Source organism: Hemitrygon akajei, chromosome 18 (assembly GCF_048418815.1).
Source record: "Hemitrygon akajei chromosome 18, sHemAka1.3, whole genome shotgun sequence".
NCBI lineage: Eukaryota > Metazoa > Chordata > Chondrichthyes > Myliobatiformes > Dasyatidae > Hemitrygon > Hemitrygon akajei.
This window is the reverse complement of record NC_133141.1, coordinates 76,252,019-76,269,286: the sequence shown is the minus strand read 5'-3', so window position 1 is coordinate 76,269,286 and position 17,268 is coordinate 76,252,019. Positions and strand designations below refer to the sequence as shown.

Below are 17,268 nucleotides of genomic sequence, written 5' to 3'. Positions count from 1 at the left end.
CGGGGACGACGGAGAGTGTCCGTGAGTCGGGGAGGACGGGAGAGTGTCTGTGAGTTGGGGACGACGGAGAGTGTCCGTGAGTCGGGGACGACGGACAGTGTCTGTGAGTCGGGGAGGACGGGAGAGTGTCTGTGAGTCGGGGAGGACGGGAGAGTGTCCGTGAGTCAGGGAGGGAGGGAGAGTGTCTGTGAGTCGGGAGGGAGAGTGTCTGTGAGTCGGGAGGGAGGGAGAGTGTCCGTGAGTCGGGGAGGACGGGAGAGTGTCTGTGAGTCGGGGACGATGGAGAGTGTCTGTGAGACGGGGAGGACGGGAAATGTCTGTGAGTCGGGGACGACGGACAGTGTCTGTGAGTCGGGAGGGAGGGAGAGAGTCTGTGAGTCGGGGAGGACGGGAGAGTGTCTGTGAGTTGGGGAGGACGGGAGAGTGTCCATGAGTCAGGGAGGGAGGGAGAGTGTCTGTGAGTCGGGAGGGAGGGAGAGTGTCTGTGAGTCGGGGAGGAGGAGAATGCATCTCTGCGATGGGTAGAATGGAAGGACAGGAGGGCATTCAGTCAGGGTGAACTCGATTCCTTTCACCAACCTCCCAGTTCTCCGGACGATAAGCTGTTTTTTCTGGATCTCTGAGCGAGAGAGTGTGCATCAGGCTTTACTTACCAGCTGATTGATCTGGGAGAAGGAAGGGTTCTGAATGTGAAGCCTGTCTGTTGCGATCCGGTTGAGAGCTGTGTTGTCAAGAACAACCTTCAAACAAAAAGCACAAAACAGCATGTGAGTGCTCAGCCCTGGAGAGCAAGTCATTCCTCAGAAAGCAATGCCGCCGATGCGGGCTGACTTACCACGCAGTCTGCATTCTGAGTCAGTCTCTTCAGTGTCAATAGAGAGTTATACGGCTGCACCACAACGTCGCTCATCTCATCCTGATTGGGGAATACAGAGTAGGTCTGAACCAGCTTCTTTGGGTACCTTCAGAGATGGGAGATAGATCGGTTTGGAAACACTGCACTCTTCAGAATAGTCAGACTTTCAAAGTCAGCTGAACAATACCGGTGGAACTCAAACTGGTAAAAAATCTGTACTGGACAAATTAACCGGATGCAATTATCTCCAGGAACTGATGATTTACAATCCAAAGTTCCTATAGGGGCACCTGAGTACAGAGAGAGAGAGAGAGAGAGAGAGAAAAACAGAGATGGGGAGTGGGGGGGCTAAGAGAAAGGGTGAGAGACAGGAAGAGAGAGAGAGGGTGAGAGAGAGTGAGGCAAAGAGAAATAGGGGCCAGAGAGAGGGGAAAGGGGGAGGGGGAAGGGGAGGGGGGAGGGGGGAAGGGGAGGGGAAAGGGAAAGGGAAAGGGGAAGGGGAAAGGGAAAGGGGAGGGGAAAGGGAAAGGGGAGGGGGAAAGGGGAAGGGGAAAGGGGAGGGGGAAAGGGGAGGGGAAGGGGAAAGGGGAAGGAGAGGGGAAAGGGGAAGGAGGGGAAGGGGAAGGAGGAGGGGGAGAGGGAAGGGAGAATGGGGAAGGGGGAAGGGGAGCGGGAGGGGTGGGGGGAGGGGTAAAGGGGAGGGTGAGGGGGATTGAGCTGTGAGGGAAGAGGGGGATGAGGAGGGGGAGGGGGTGAAGGGGAGAGGGATGTGGGGGTGAGACATTGGGAGAGGGAAAGGGAGTTTGGTGGGATGGCGTGGGGTAGTGACAGTTGGGACTGACTTCAATTGACTTTATTATTTACATGCTTCAGGCACTGAGGAGTAAAAATCTTTACGTTACATCTCCATCTAAATAATAATTTGTAATAAATAGTATATACAACAGGGCAGTCAATATAAAATAAAAATACAGTTTTGTCAGCATGAATTAATCAGTCTGATGGCCTGGTGGAAGAAGCTGTCCCGGAGCCTGTTGGTCCTGGTTCTTATGCTGCGGTACTGTTTCCCGGATGGTAGCAGCTGGAACAGTTTGTGGTTGGGGTGACTCGGGTCCCCAATGATCCTACGGGCCCTTTTTACACACCTGTCTCTGTAAATGTCCTGAATAGTGGGAAGTTCACATCTACAGATGCGCCTGGCTGTCCGCACCACTCTCTGCAGAGTCCTGCGATTGAGAGAAGTACAGTTCCCGTACCAGGCAGTGATGCAGCCAGTCAGGATGCTCTCAATTGTGCACCTGTAGAAAGTTCTTAGGATTTGGGGTCTGAAAAGTCGGGGAGAGAGAAAGAGATAGAGATAGACAGAGTGAGAGAGTGAGTGAGAGTGAGAGAGTGAGTGAGAGAGCGAGAGAGTGAGTGAGTGAGTGAGAGACAGAGAGAATATCAATCTGTAACATTATTCAACATGGAGAGAGGGAGAGAAAGGGGGAAGGGGAGGGGGAGGGGAGGGGGGAGGGAGAGGGAGGGGGAGAGGAAGAGAGAGAGGGAGAGAGAGAGAGAAAGAGAGAATGAACCAGTCTCCAATGTCATGAGAGAGAGAAAATATCAGTCATAGTCCAAAATGAACAGAGAATCTCAGTCTGTAAAGTCATAGTGAGAGAGATAGAGATACAGAGAGAGAGACACACACACAGACACAGAGAATCTCAGTCTCTAACGTCATGAGAGAAAGAGAGAGGGAGAATATCAGTCATTCATAGTCCAAAATGATCACAGAGAGAATCTCAGTGTGTAAGATCATAGTAAGTGTGTGTGTGAGAGAGAGAGAGTGAGTGAGTGAGAGAGAAAGAGAGATACAGAGAGAGTGTGAGTGAGAGAGAGAGTGAGTGTGAGAGAGAGAGAATATGAATCTCAGAATTGAGACTCACTTTGACGGAATATTGCTCACCGGTCATTTAACTTCTCGAGGAGGTAGGAACCCAAACCAGAACCTGTTCCGCCAGCGATCGAGTGACACAGCACAAAGCCCTACATTCAAAACCAGGAAAAAAATGTTTTCAACTCTATTTTAGATAACTGATCTCATAGTAATTTTGATCCAGCTGATCGTGTTTGGAGAGCAGATTCTAAACTCAGAAAACAATACAACCCATGCAGAAAACTTATGAGCTACTAAGGATGTGAAGGCACCATTTGATCAGAGCAAATTATCAGGCTGAGGTTGCAGAAAAAGATAGAAGAGGCATAGTTATTTTTCTTGTTGTTTCAAAAGGAATTTACCATCCCAAACTGAACAATAACTAAATTGTGATTACTTTTGTGTACTATGAATCCCAGTTAATCCCTGCAATTTAATCCAGTTCAACTGGAGACAGAGAAATGGATACAACTGCTGTACAATCACTTCTCAAAAGGGAAATGTTGAATAGGTTAGCACTTTATTCCCTGGATTGCTGGAGATTTGATAGAGGTGTACAAGATTATGAGGGGCATGGATAGGGTCGTACCAGCAGGCTTTCTCCACTGAGGTTGGTAGACCGGAACTAGAGATCAGGGGTTAAGGGTGAAAGGTGAAAGGAGAACATGAAAGGGAACTTCTTCACTCAAGAGGGTAGACCGAGCCGCCAGTGCAAGTGGTGGATGCGGGTTTCGAATGCAACGTTTGGATAGGGGGGGGTGGAGACTTGTCTCTACCAGAGGAGATGTAAAGTGCTTCTTCGCTCCGCTAGCCTGCAGGTCACCCTTGGGCGAGGCGTAGCAGCTGCTCAGCAGTTGTATTCACAAGCAGCCTCCCCACAGATCAGCGGTTCCCAGACTGGGGGGGTCACATACCCCTCAGCTAATGGTGGCGTCCTTGGCAATAAAAGGATTGGAAACCACTGCCATTGGTGGACTGAAGACCAAGGGTTATCTATTTTAACAGAGATGTGATCATGCAGAACATTAACTGGTGAAACACACTAATTAATGAAGTTCAATTGAAATACCAGAGTGGAGAAGACAACAAAATGTGCCAATACAAAACGAAAGAAATAGTAACAAATAAATAAGCAATAAATATCGAGAACATGAGATGAAGAGTCCTTGAAATGAGTCCATTGTTCCTGAATCTGGTGGTGTGGCTCCTGTACCTCCTTCCTGATGGTTGAGGGGTAGTAACTGTTCCTGAACCTGGTGGTGTGGGTCCTGAGGTTCCTGTACCTCCTTCCTGATGGTTGAGGGGTAATAACTGTTCCTGAACCTGGTAGTGAGGGTCCTGAGGCTCCTGTACCTCCTTCCCGATGGTTGAGGGGTAATAACTGTTCCTGAACCTGGTGGTGTGGGTCATGAGGCTCCTGTACCTCCCTCCTGATGGTTGAGGGGTAATAACTGTTCCTGAACCTGGTGGTGTAGGTCCTGCGGCTCCTGTACCTCCTTCCTGATGGTTGATAGGTAATAACTGTTTCTGAACCTGGTGGTGTGGGAACTGAGGCTCCTGTACCTCCTTCCTGATGGTTGAGGGGTAGTAACTGTTCCTGAACCTGGTGGTGTGGGTCCTGAGGTTCCTGTACCTCCTTCCTGATGGTTGAGAGGTAGTAAATGTTCCTGAACCTGGTGGTGTGGGTCCTGAGGCTCCTGTACCTCCTTCCTGATGGTTGAGGGGTAATAACTGTTCCTGAACCTGGTGGTGTGGGTCCTGAGGCTCCTGTACCTCCTTCCTAATGGTTGAGAGGTAGTAACTGTTCCTGAACCTGGTGGTGTGGTTCCTGAGGCTCCTGTACCTCCCTCCTGATGGTTGAGGGGTAATAACTGTTCCTGAACCTGGTGGTGTGTGTCCTGAGGCTCCTGTACCTCCTTCCTAATGGTTGAGGGGTAGTAACTGTTCCTGAACCTGGTGGTGTGGGTCCTGAGGCTCCTGTACCTCCTTCCCGATGGTTGAGGGGTAATAACTGTTCCTGAACCTGGTGGTGTGAGACCTGAGGCTCCTGTACCTCCTTCCCGATGGTTGAGGGGTAATAACTGTTCCTGAACCTGGTGGTGTGGGTCATGAGGCTCCTGTACCTCCCTCCTGATGGTTGAGGGGTAATAACTGTTCCTGAACCTGGTGGTGTGGGAACTGAGGCTCCTGTACCTCCTTCCCGATGGTTGAGGGGTAATAACTGTTCTGAACCTGGTGGTGTGGGTCATGAGGCTCCTGTACCTCCTTCCTGATGGTTGAGAGGTAATAACTGTTCCTGAACCTGGTGGTGTGGGACCTGAGGCTCCTGTACCTTCCTAATGGCAGCAGCAAGAAGACAGCATGAGTGGTGGGTGTCCCCGATGACAGATGCTGCTTTCCTGCAGCTCACGTTGATGTGCTCAGGGGTGGGGAGGGCTTTACTCGTGATGGTCTGGGGCATATCCACTACTTTTTATAGGGCTTATTCTGGAGCAACATACAGGGTGAATGGAGGAGACCCGAGGAACATTGACGTAGAGTCTTTTTTTTTCACATAGCTCACTGAAAATAGTGACACGGCAGGACGGGGCAAACTCGATGTCAGGGGCGTTTTAGGGCGTATTCTGAAGTTACGGCATATAGCAAATACTACTTTCAACATCAACCAGTCTTCAGACCTGAACATGGATTGCAGATTGAATTTTAAATGCAGCTCTGAACAATGATCTTCTCAGAGCTGCAGAAGGGGTTTGAAACGTCGGCACATGCACGATCGCAGCGTGTGTCAGTGGGGATTAACATTCATTCTGGGTGTCTGGAGCACTGGTCTCAATGAGGGCAGTGTCTGAAAATTTGTATGTAATTCAAAGGAAGCACTGTAGGTACACTGTCCTACTGTTACCTCTGACCTTTAGCATCTAAAATGTCAGGTAATATTGGGACCAGCAAACCTCTGTCTCCAAGAGCACCTCCAGCATGACTGCCGCTTGTTTGGCTGAACAAAAACCTCTGTATCCACCAGCTTCGGTGACCTGGTTGACAGTCACAACAGGACCAAGAATTTGGTAAATGGGTTGGGGAATGGTAACGGTAGAGAGAGTGGTGAAATGATTAACCAGGACGTGGCCTGGAATAGAGGGCTTATTCCCACTGGAATGTCGGAAATGTCTTCCATTACCAGGGACATACAGTCGATACGGCAGACTGCCCCAGAGGAGGGCGCAGGCGAGAGAAGAGGAACTGAACGAAGGTGCAAGGAGTCCACTCTTCCACTGAGAGGGTGGTGAACGGGCTGTCAGAAGAGGAGGCGGACATAACTACGGTGTTTAAGAAGAGGAACCTCATCCTGCTGCAAGCGTTAAGCGTCACGGTGAGCACGGCCGAGCAGGGGGTAAAAGGGCCAGTTTCAGCGCTGTACAATTCGACAGATCCAGAGTACAGACTCACCTCCAAACTGTCGCTCCCATCAGCCTCTCGGTCGATAATATCAAAAATATCCTCGTGGATTTTCTCACCCTATGCAGAGTAAAATGACTTGATTACAAATCTTAAAAGGAGAAAGAGAGAGAGAGAGAGAGAGAGAGAGAGTGCGCACACACACACAAACCCATCTGGTGTTCTCCTCCCCCGGGTTAGGAACACCCGACTTACTACACGTCAGCCCATCCACACGGACGAACATTTGGGGGAGTAGTGGGCTGGATGGGGACGGATTGAACAGCAGACTCACTGAGTCAGTCAGTCTGGCAACTGCTTGTTATGTTTTGTAACTGAACCATAACACTAACAGAGGGAAAAAAAATAATCACACCATATTCCAGGGATAATTTGCGTTAGTTTACTTTAGTGAGGTACGCACTTATGACGCAGCAACGTGATGGCGCATGCCATTCTCGTACTTTTATATATAACCCGTAATGAATAATGTAAACAAAGAATGCTCTATCATACAATGTATTGACAATATTACTCTATTACTGAAATAGGAAACACACAACGCTCCTCCCTGAACTACAACAACTGTGTCTGTGATCCTGTTCCTCGCTCCGTTTCTGTTCATTCCTGACTCACCCAGAGTACTTCTGTTCATTCCTGACTCACAGAGAGTTCAGATTTCAAACAGTTTTCAGGAATGGAAACTTGGAAGAGCCTGTCCAATAAAACATGCAGTTCACATAACTGCGTACCCCACTGAGATTTAAAAGAGTGTCCAATTCCCACCCCCCCCCCCCAACCTTTTGGCCGACTCTGTTCTCATTCATTGGAATAGAGTTCAATTTAAACACAGTTGTTGAGAAACAAATTCAAGATGAATATACGATTCTATGACACTGTGAATATCATGTCCACAGGGACCACTTGCTCTTAAGTTGTTTATTATCCACTACAAGATACTGTACAGCTCATTTCCGAAGTAAACACGACAAAATTACTCCAAATGCACTCCACCAATTTGTTCTCATTCTACCCTTTCCAACTAAATAAACTTGACCTACATGAAGATTAAAGAAGTCTCCATAATTATCATACTGTTCTCCCTACGCTCCCGGCATTTCCCCAAACCCACCAACATCTCCCAGCATTTCCCCAAACCCCTCACCAACATCTCCCAGTATCTCCGAGACCCTCACCCACATCTCCCAGTATCTCCGAGACCCTCACCCACATCTCCAGTTATTTCCCCAAGACCCTCACCCACATCTCCAGTTATTTCCCCAAGACTCTCATCCACATCTCCCGTTATTTCCCCAAGACCTTCACCCATGTCTCCCGGCATTTCCCAGGAACCCTCTCCCAAGCTCCCAGCATTCTCCCTAGTCTTCTGGCATTTCCCTGGAACCGTCTCCTGTCTCCTAGTATTTCTCCAGAATGTAGCAACAGTTTGGGGATCTATTTGCTACACCTACCAGCTTCCTTTTCTCCACCCTTATCGATCAACATCTCCCGACCATCAAGAGCTGCTCACATCTACACTCCATTCATCGTAATTAACAGCACGATGAGATCATCTCTTCCACCCACCACCCCCTCAGCCCCGTTCTTCTTCTCCTGGATATTTCATTCTCACCACTGATCGTGCAACCATGTCTCCATAACAGCGATCAGACCACACCTCCCCACCTCTCTGTGTCAGTATTTCATCCACTTTTCCACACATCCTTCACGCCATCAAAGATCAAAGTAACTTTATTATCAAAGCACATCTACATCACAATATATGGCGTAGAGATTCATTTACGTGCTGGCATACTCAATAAGTCCAATAACCATCACAAAATCAGTGAAAAACTGCAGAAACAAGGCGGACAACCAGCGTGCAAAAGACAAACAAACTGTGCAAATACAAAAGAAAAAAATAATAACGATATCAAGAATGAGACGAAGTGTCCTTGAAAGTGAGTATGTAGGTTGTGGGAACACTTCAATGATGGGACAAGCGAAGTTATCACCTTTGGTTCAAGAGCCTAATGGTTGAGGGGTAATAACAATTCCTGAACCTGGTGGTGTTGGTCCTGAGGCTCCTGTACCTCCTTCCTGATGGTTGAGGGGTAATAACTGTTCCTGATCCTGGTGGTGTTGGTCCTGAGGCTCCTGTACCCCCTTCCTGATGGCAACAGTGAGAAGAGAGCAGGACCTGGGTGGTTGGGGCCCATGATGATGGATGCTGCTTTCTTGCATCAACACTCTGTGTAGACTTGAGGGCTTTACCGTGACGGACTGGATCATGAGATACCCAGTATCAGATACAGAGCCCTGTGTTCATTTCTGTTTGACTCAGCCGCGGTCTGCAATGGGTCAATAGACTGTTTGTGGTGGCTGTTTGACGAGGCCGCGCCGAGCCGTACCCACCTGTGAGTAGCCGCTGGCCCAGTTGTTACCGGCGCCCCCGCCGTGCTCAGACAGGTAAATGTTCTCCGGATTGTACAGATTGGCGTAAGGAGAATTCAGGATAGAATGAATCACACGAGGCTCCAGGTCCAACAGCACAGCTCTGGGAATGTAATGCTCGTCATCTGCCTAAACAAAACAAATATCACACAAGGCAAAAACTGTGAGTGAGAGACAATTTCATCAACAGTGGAGATCACCAGGAATCCAGAGTCTGCAGACTCGTCCCCCAGCGCACCTCAGAACCCTGAGAGTCAGAGTGAGACACAGACACTGGCCCCTTCAACTAGACTCGTCCCCCAGCGCACCTCAGAACCCTCAGAGTCAGAGTGAGACACAGACACTGGCCCCTTCAACTAGACTCGTCCCCCAGCGCACCTCAGAACCCTGAGAGTCAGAGTGAGACACAGACACTGGCCCCTTCAACTAGACTCGTCCCCCAGCGCACCTCAGAACCCTGAGAGTCAGAGTGAGACACAGACACTGGCCCCTTCAACTAGACTCGTCCCCCAGCGCACCTCAGAACCCTCAGAGTCAGAGTGAGACACAGATACTGGCCCCTTCAACTAGACTCGTCCCCCAGCGCACCTCAGAACCCTCAGAGCCAGTGGATGTGGTATATTTAGATATTTAGATTTAGATTTTCAAAAGGCTTTTGACAAGGTCCCACACAGGAGATTAGTGTGCAAACTTAAAGCACACGGTATTGGGGGTATGGTATTGATGTGGACAGAGAATTGGTTGGCAGACAGGAAGCAAAGAGTGGGAGTAAACGGGACCTTTTCAGAATGGCAGGCAGTGACTAGTGGGGTACCGCAAGGCTCGGTGCTGGGACCCCAGTTGTTTACAATATATATTAAATTTAGACGAGGGAATTAAATGCAGCATCTCCAAGTTTGCGGATGACACGAAGCTGGGCGGCGGTGTTAGCTGTGAGGAGGATGCTAAGAGGATGCAGGGTGACTTGGATAGGTTAGGTGAGTGGGCAAATTCATGGCAGATGCAATTTAATGTGGATAAATGTGAGGTTATCCACCTTGGTTGCAAGAACAGGAAAACAGATTATTATCTGAACAGTGGCCGATTAGGAAAAGGGGAGGCGCAACGAGACCTGGATGTCATTGTACACCAGTCATTGAAGGTGGGCATGCAGGTACAGCAGGTGGTGAAAAAGGCAAATGGTATGTTGGCATTCATAGCAAAAGGATTTGAGTACAGGAGCAGGGAGGCTCTACTGAAGTTGTACAAGGCCTTGGTGAGACGGCACCTAGAGTATTGTGTGCAGTTTTGGTCCCCTAATCTGAGGAAAGACATTCTTGCCATAGAGGGAGTACAGAGAAGGTTCACCAGATTGATTCCTGGGATGGCAGGACTTTCATATGAAGAAAGACTGGATCGACTAGGCTTATACTCACTGGAATTTAGAAGATTGAGTGGGGATCTTATTGAAACGTATAAAATTCTAAAGGGATTGGACAGGCTAGATGCAGGAAGATTGTTTCCAATGTTAGGGAAGTCCAGAACGAGGGGTCACAGTTTAAGGATAAAGGGGAAGCCTTTTAGGACCGAGATGAGGAGAAACTTCTTCACACAGAGAGTGGTGAATCTGTGGAATTCTCTGCCATAGGAAACAGTTGAGGCCGGTTCATTGGCTATACTCTAGTTAGGGGAAGTTAGATATGGCCCTTGTGGCTAAAGGGATCAGGGGGTATGGAGAGAAAGCAGGTACAGGGTTCTGAGTTGGATGATCAGCCATAATCATACTGAATGAGGCTGATCATCCAACTCAGAACCCAGGGCCAAATGGCCTACTCCTGCACCTATTTTCTATGTTTCTTACAGAGTCAGAGTGAGACACAGACACTGGCCCCTTCAACTAGACTCGTCCCCCAGTCTCAGAACCCCTACTGACATGTTATAAGATTATAGTGTTGGGAAATGATTTTCGGACTCTTGTGAATAAGGGGTTAAGATTGTTCTGTTCTGTGATTTGTTTGTACTTCTTTCAAACTGGCAGGTGTGGTCTCACACCTGTTGCTCGCATGGCTTCCAAGAATTAAACTGAGCGCATCTGTCTCGTAAGATAGTATCACGACCAAATCAGACACTGATTCACAGGACCCTGTGACCCTGGTGTGACCTGTCTTAGCGGTAAAAGCCAGGATGCGGTATAACATTGCTGTATGAAAACCCTGGAATAAGGCTAAAGACAAGAAATGATGGTTAAAAGGTCTCCATTATTTTATCCTGCACATTGTCTGTGGTTGATGACCTTTGGCCTATTAAGGCAACCAAAGGATCTTTCCCTTAAAATTCCATTGTTGCTGGGCACGTGACCAGGGGGATAGCCAAGAAATTGTTTCCTGTGTACGTGACAAAAAATAGTATAAGATCTCTGTACCTCTATGCCTTTGGGAGAGAGACCACTGATACGGGCCCTTGTGTGTGCCTAAAGGCTCTCTCTCCAGTTGCGAGCTACTAAATAAAAAGCTGTTGCTTATTCTCCGTAGTACTGTGTGTTCTTGCATCGGGTAACGGGTAATAATTAGAAGGAATGTTTGACACTACAGTCAGAGTGAGACACAGACACTGGCCCCTTCGACTAGACTCATCCCACATTTGGCTCAGAATCACTCTAAATGTTTCCTGTCCGCCAACCATCTCAATGTCCTTTAAACCTGGTAATTGTACTCTCCCGCTAGAGCTCCCACTGGCTGTTCATTCACCAGCCTCTGTGGGAACAGTTGCCTCTTCCACCCCCTTCCAATCTTCAACACGTACAAAAGCTGGATGAACTCAGCAGGTCGGGCAGCATCCGTTGAAATGAGCAGTCAACGTTTCGGGCCGAGACCCTTCCTCAGGACACGTTGATTTGACCACACCCTCTTATCAGCTGGATGACCAGATCTGCTCATGTTAAACACAGAACAGCACGGCCCTTCGGCCCACAATGTTGTGCTGAGCCAAATAAATTAGTAATCAAACGAATCCCTCTGCCTACAATGTCCACATCCCTTCGCTTCCCTCACATTCATGCACCTATCTAAACACCTCTACCACCAACCCCAGGCAGTGCATTCCAGACACCCACAACTCTCTACTTAAGACCAAAAAATTGCCCCTCACATCTTCTTTGAAATTACCCCCCCTCAGGGTAAATGCACGCCCTCTGAGCCAGGTACATGGGACAGCAGCAGAGATTGAAAATGTTTCGAGCCAGGGGTTCCCAACCATGGACCAATCCCATTAAGTCAAGGTTGGCTTTGAGGGATCTGGACCAAACATCAGCAAATGGAACTGGCTCAGATGGACATCTTGGTCAGCATGGGCAGTTGGGCCAAAGGGCCTGTTTCCTGGCCCTATGATAATACCAAGTGTGTTCTCACCAACGGCATGTACAGTTGTAACTGGACACTCCTAACCTTGTAAATACCCTGAAGGCGCTTGTTCTTAACCACCCCATCTACGTGCAGCATCACTTTCAGGGATCTCTGTAGATCGTACTCAAACAGTAAAGCTGAAAGGCACTGTGGCCCACAATATCCTACTAGCTAATTAAAGTAACGACACTTAATTCATTCCATTTAGTTGGTCCATTGTTAATAGGGGCAGCTGCTTATTTGGGACAACTCTTACAGAACAAAAACTAATCTAGAAAATGGCCAGGATTCCCTTTGTTTATATGGGACACCATGCCTCTTAATCGGGACAGGAGCCTGTTGCCGAACAGTTTCTAACTAGCATCAGTCATGTGCATTTGTACCTGGCCATCAGACGCTGCGCCATGCTCAGACCAAGCAGTTTTTAAAAATTAGCGTCAGCTGTGTGTATTCATCTTCAAAGTGCAGTGATTTCTGTCACTGATAGTTGGCAAATCGGAACTGGTTAACTCACTGCGGTTTCGAGCATTCAGGCTTGGAGATGCCAGAAACAGCTGGGAGTGAAAATGAAACGATTTCACCACTTCAACAAGTTATGAACGACAGAGTATTTGAAGGTATCGGCAATCATCTTGAATGTTACAATGTAAATGAAGATTTGGAGGAGGCAGTCGTCGGTAACATTGTGTGGAGTCAGTCCACCATCTGCACTGGGTGTCTGTGTTCATTTTGTTCACTCACAGTCAATCACAAGAACACGCAGCGTTCACCATAACTTTTAGGAACTAATACAGAGCTTTATAGTGCTGTATTAGGACTGGTAGTGTTCTCCTTTGCTCTGTACATAATCTGTTACTCACTTAAACGGTAGTTTATCTTTTTTTTTAAATACCTTTTTAACTATTTCCATTAAACCAGCTAATTGGAGGGGCAGCAGCCACATATCTGGGCCAAAATGTCCCAGTCCCGATGTATCCCAATTAACTGGAGTCCAGTGTAATCCCTTCTGCCTGCATGTGGTCCATATTCATCAAGTCCCTGCATATTCAAGTGGTTATCTGAGAGTCTCTCAGACGCCTTGATAACATCTGCCTCCAACTTCCAGCACATTCCAGGCATCCACCGCTTGCTGTGCTACAACACGAGCCCCGCACTATGCCCCCCGAGCTTTCCTGGTGGTCACCCAGTATTCTGTTGCCTGCAGCCGGGGTGTGACCACCCCACTGAAGCTCGTCTCCGGTGCTCTCGGCATCATGGACACTCCTGAGCAAGTCCAACTGCAGTTCCAGCAGACCGGTCAGCAGCTGCAGCTGGACACATGTCACACGGGTCTCTTCGCCAGGAACACCCGGTTTCCTTGCTCTCCCAGCAGGAGCAATGCAACGCCACTGAACTGCATCTCTAAACCATAAGACAGAGCAGCAGAATTAGACCATTCAGCCCATCGAGTCATCTCTACCACTCCATCATGGGTGATTTACTATCCCTCTCAACCCCATTCTCCTGCTTTCTCCCTGTAACCTTTGATGCCCTGACTAATCAAGAACCTATCAAGCTCTGATTTAAAATACCCCATGACTTGGCCTCCACAGCCGTCTGTGGCAATGAATTCCACAGATTCTCCACCTGTGGGTACAGAAAGTCCTTCTCATCTCCATTCTTAAAGGTCATCCTTGCATTCTGAGGCTGTGCCCTCAGATCCTACACTCCCCCACGACAGAAAACATCCTCTCCACATCCACTCTATCTGTGTCCTCTGGTCCTAGACTCCCCCACTATAGGAAACATCCTCTCCACAACCACTCTATCTGTGTCCTCTGGTCCTAGACTCCCCCACTATAGGAAACATCCTCTCCACATCCACTCTATCTGTGTCCTCTGGTCCTAGACTCCCCCACAACAGGAAACATCCTCTCCACATCCACTCTATATGTGCCCTCTGGTCCTAGACTCCCCCACTATATGAAACATCCGCTCCACATCCACTTTATCTGTGCCCTCTGGTCCTAGACTCCCCCACTATAGGAAACATCCTCTCCACATCCACTCTATCTGTGTCCTCTGGTCCCAGACTCCCCCACAACAGGAAACATCCTCTCCACATCCACTCTATATGTGCCCTCTGGTCCTAGACTCCCCCACTATAGGAAACATCCTCTCCACAACCGCTCTATCTGTGCCCTCTGGTCCTAGACTCCCCCCACTATAGGAAACATCCTCTCCACATCCACTCTATCTGTGTCCTCTGGTCCTAGACTCCCCCACAACAGGAAACATCCTCTCCACATCCACTCTATCTGTGTCCTCTGGTCCTAGACTACCCCACGATAGGAAACATCCTCTCCACATCCACTTTATCTGTGCCCTCTGGTCCCAGACTCCCCCACAACAGGAAACATCCTCTCCACATCCACTCTATATGTGCCCTCTGGTCCTAGACTCCCCCACTATAGGAAACATCCTCTCCACAACCGCTCTATCTGTGCCCTCTGGTCCTAGACTCCCCCACTATAGGAAACATCCTCTCCATATCCACTCTATCTGTGTCCTCTGGTCCCAGACTCCCCCACAACAGGAAACATCCTCTCCACATCCACTCTATATGTGCCCTCTGGTCCTAGACTCCCCCCACTATAGGAAACATCCTCTCCACAACCGCTCTATCTGTGCCCTCTGGTCCTAGACTCCCCCCACTAGAGGAAACATCCTCTCCACATCCACTCTATGTTTCCTCTGGTCCTACATTCCCCCAGTATAGGAAACATCCTCTCCACATCCACTCTATCTGTGCCCTCTGGTCCTAGACTCCCCCACTATAGGAAACATCCTCTCCACATCCACTCTATCTGTGTCCGCTGGTCCTAGACTCCCCCACCACAGGAAACATCCTCTCCACATCCACTCTATCTGTGTCCTCTGGTCCTAGACTCCCCCACTATAGGAAACATCCTCTCCACATCCACTCTATCTGTGTCCTCTGGTCCTAGACTCCCACACTATAGGAAACATCCTCTCCACATCCACTCTATCTGTGTCCTCTGGTCCCAGACTCCCCCACTATAGGAAACATCCTCTCCACATCCACTCTATATGTGCCCTCTGGTCCTAGACTCCCCCACTATAGGAAACATCCTCTCCACAACCGCTCTATCTGTGCCCTCTGGTCCTAGACTCCCCCCACTAAAGGAAACATCCTCTCCACATCCACTCTGTTTCCTCTGGTCCTACATTCCCCCAGTATAGGAAACATCCTCTCCACATCCACTCTATCTGTGTCCTCTGGTCCTAGACTCCCCCACCACAGGAAACATCCTCTCCACATCCACTCTATCTGTGTCCTCTGATCCTAGGCTCCCCCACTACAGGAAACATCCTCTCCACATCCATTCTATGCATTTCAGCAGTCGATAGGTTTCAATAAAATCCCTCCCATCATTCTTCTAAACTCCAGTGAGGACAGGCCCAGAGTCATCGAACTCTCCTCATATGTTAACCCTTTCTTTCCCAGAAACATTCAATGTAGCTTCCATTGTAACAGTGTGATGTCTTACTGTGCACAAATCATAGGGGGATCTTCAAAAAGCACTTTATTTCTCGTCTGAAGAATATTTACAGCCCCGTGCAAAGCTCTGAACCAAACTAGATTTTTTTTTTGCCTTCTGCATTACTGTGTCGGTAGAAAGGAGAAAATTTTAGATTTCACCAAACGTTCACTTTCCCAAAATTTAAATGTTCCAGAGGAATATTTGGAATTCATTAAAGTACCATATCAAGTAATAGAGCACTTGTTAAATAAAAACTTGACTAACTTGTAGGTATACAGCCCAGTGCATGATTAAACACAGCGAGTTGTGTACACATGGAACACACTACATCGTTGTGTAGTAGTACCTTAGACTTTCAAATCTAAACTCCATAGTTGTTTCCGCACACTTCAGGAACTTGGCGAGTGTTGTTGGGCCAAATGTCCTGTTCTTGTCAAAGACTTTCTTACATGTTCTAAACGAGGATACAGACAGGACGCTAATGATCAATGACATGTAAAAGTGGATAAGTCTCCGGGTCCTGACAGGATATTCCCTAGCACCTTGAGGGATGTTAGTGTAGAAATAGCAGGAGCTGTGACAGAAATATTTCAAATGTCATTAGAGACGGGGATGGTGCTGGAGGATTGGAGTATTGCTCATGTGGCTCCATTGTTTAAAAAGGGTTCTAAGAATAAACCTAGCAATTATCGGCCTGTAAGTTTGACAGTGGTAGGTAAATTAATGGAAAGTATTCTTAGAGATGGTATATATAATTATCTGGATAAACAGGGTCTGATTAGGAACAGTCAACATGGATTTGTGCTTGGAAGGTCGTGTTTGATAAATCTTATTGAATTTTTTTGAAGAGGGTACGAGGAAAGTTGACGAGGGTAAACCAGTGGATGTTGTCTATATGGACTTCAATAAGGTCTTTGACAAGGTTTCACATGCAAGGTTAGTTAGGAAGGTTCAATCATTAGGTATTAATATTGAAGTAGTAAAATGGATTCAACAGTGGCTGGATGGGAGATGCCAGAGAGTAGTGGTGGATTACTGCTTGTCAGGTTGGAGGCCAGTGACTAGTGGTGTGCCTCAGGGATCTGTACTGTGTCCAATGTTGTTTGTCATATACATTAAATTGGATTAGTAAGTATGCAGATGATACTAAGGTAGGTGGTGTTGTGGATAATGAAGTAGGTTTTCAAAGTTTGCAGAGAGATTTAGGCCAGTTAGAAGAGTGGGCTGAATGATGGCAGATGGATTTTAATGCTGATAAGTGTGAGGTGCTACATTTTGGTATGAATAATCAAAATAGGACATATATGGTATGTAAATGGTAGGGCATTGAAGAAGGCAGTAGAACAGAGTGACGTAGGAATAATGGTGCATAGTTCCCTGAAGGTGGAATCTCATGTGGATAGGGTGGTGAAGAAAGCCTTGTTATGCTGGCCTTTATAAATCAGAGCATTGAGTATAGGAGTAGGGATGTAATGTTAAAATTGTACAAGTCATTAGTGAGGCCGAATTTGGAGTGTTGTGTACAGCTCTGGTCACTGAACTATAGGAAAGATGTCAACAAATTAGAGAGAGTACAGAGGAGATTTACTAGAATGTTACCTGGGATTCAGCACCTAAGTTACAGAGAAAGGTTGAACAAGTTAGGTCTTTATTCTTTGGAGCGTAGAAGGTTGAGGGGGG

At 47.8% G+C, this 17,268-nt stretch overlaps 1 protein-coding gene across 1 annotated transcript in view; it reads right to left on the bottom strand.

Moving 5' to 3' along the window:
- Nucleotides 1-17,268, bottom strand: part of tubg1 (tubulin, gamma 1) — a 61,315-nt gene that overhangs the window by 30,346 nt on the left and 13,701 nt on the right. The window contains exons 3-7 of the mRNA XM_073071832.1: nucleotides 8,625-8,792; nucleotides 6,222-6,290; nucleotides 2,805-2,884; nucleotides 836-962; nucleotides 654-740 (exon numbers count right to left, since the gene is read on the bottom strand). Of these exons, the coding sequence (XP_072927933.1) occupies nucleotides 654-740; nucleotides 836-962; nucleotides 2,805-2,884; nucleotides 6,222-6,290; nucleotides 8,625-8,792 (531 nt within the window). The remainder of the gene's footprint in view (nucleotides 1-653; nucleotides 741-835; nucleotides 963-2,804; nucleotides 2,885-6,221; nucleotides 6,291-8,624; nucleotides 8,793-17,268) is intronic.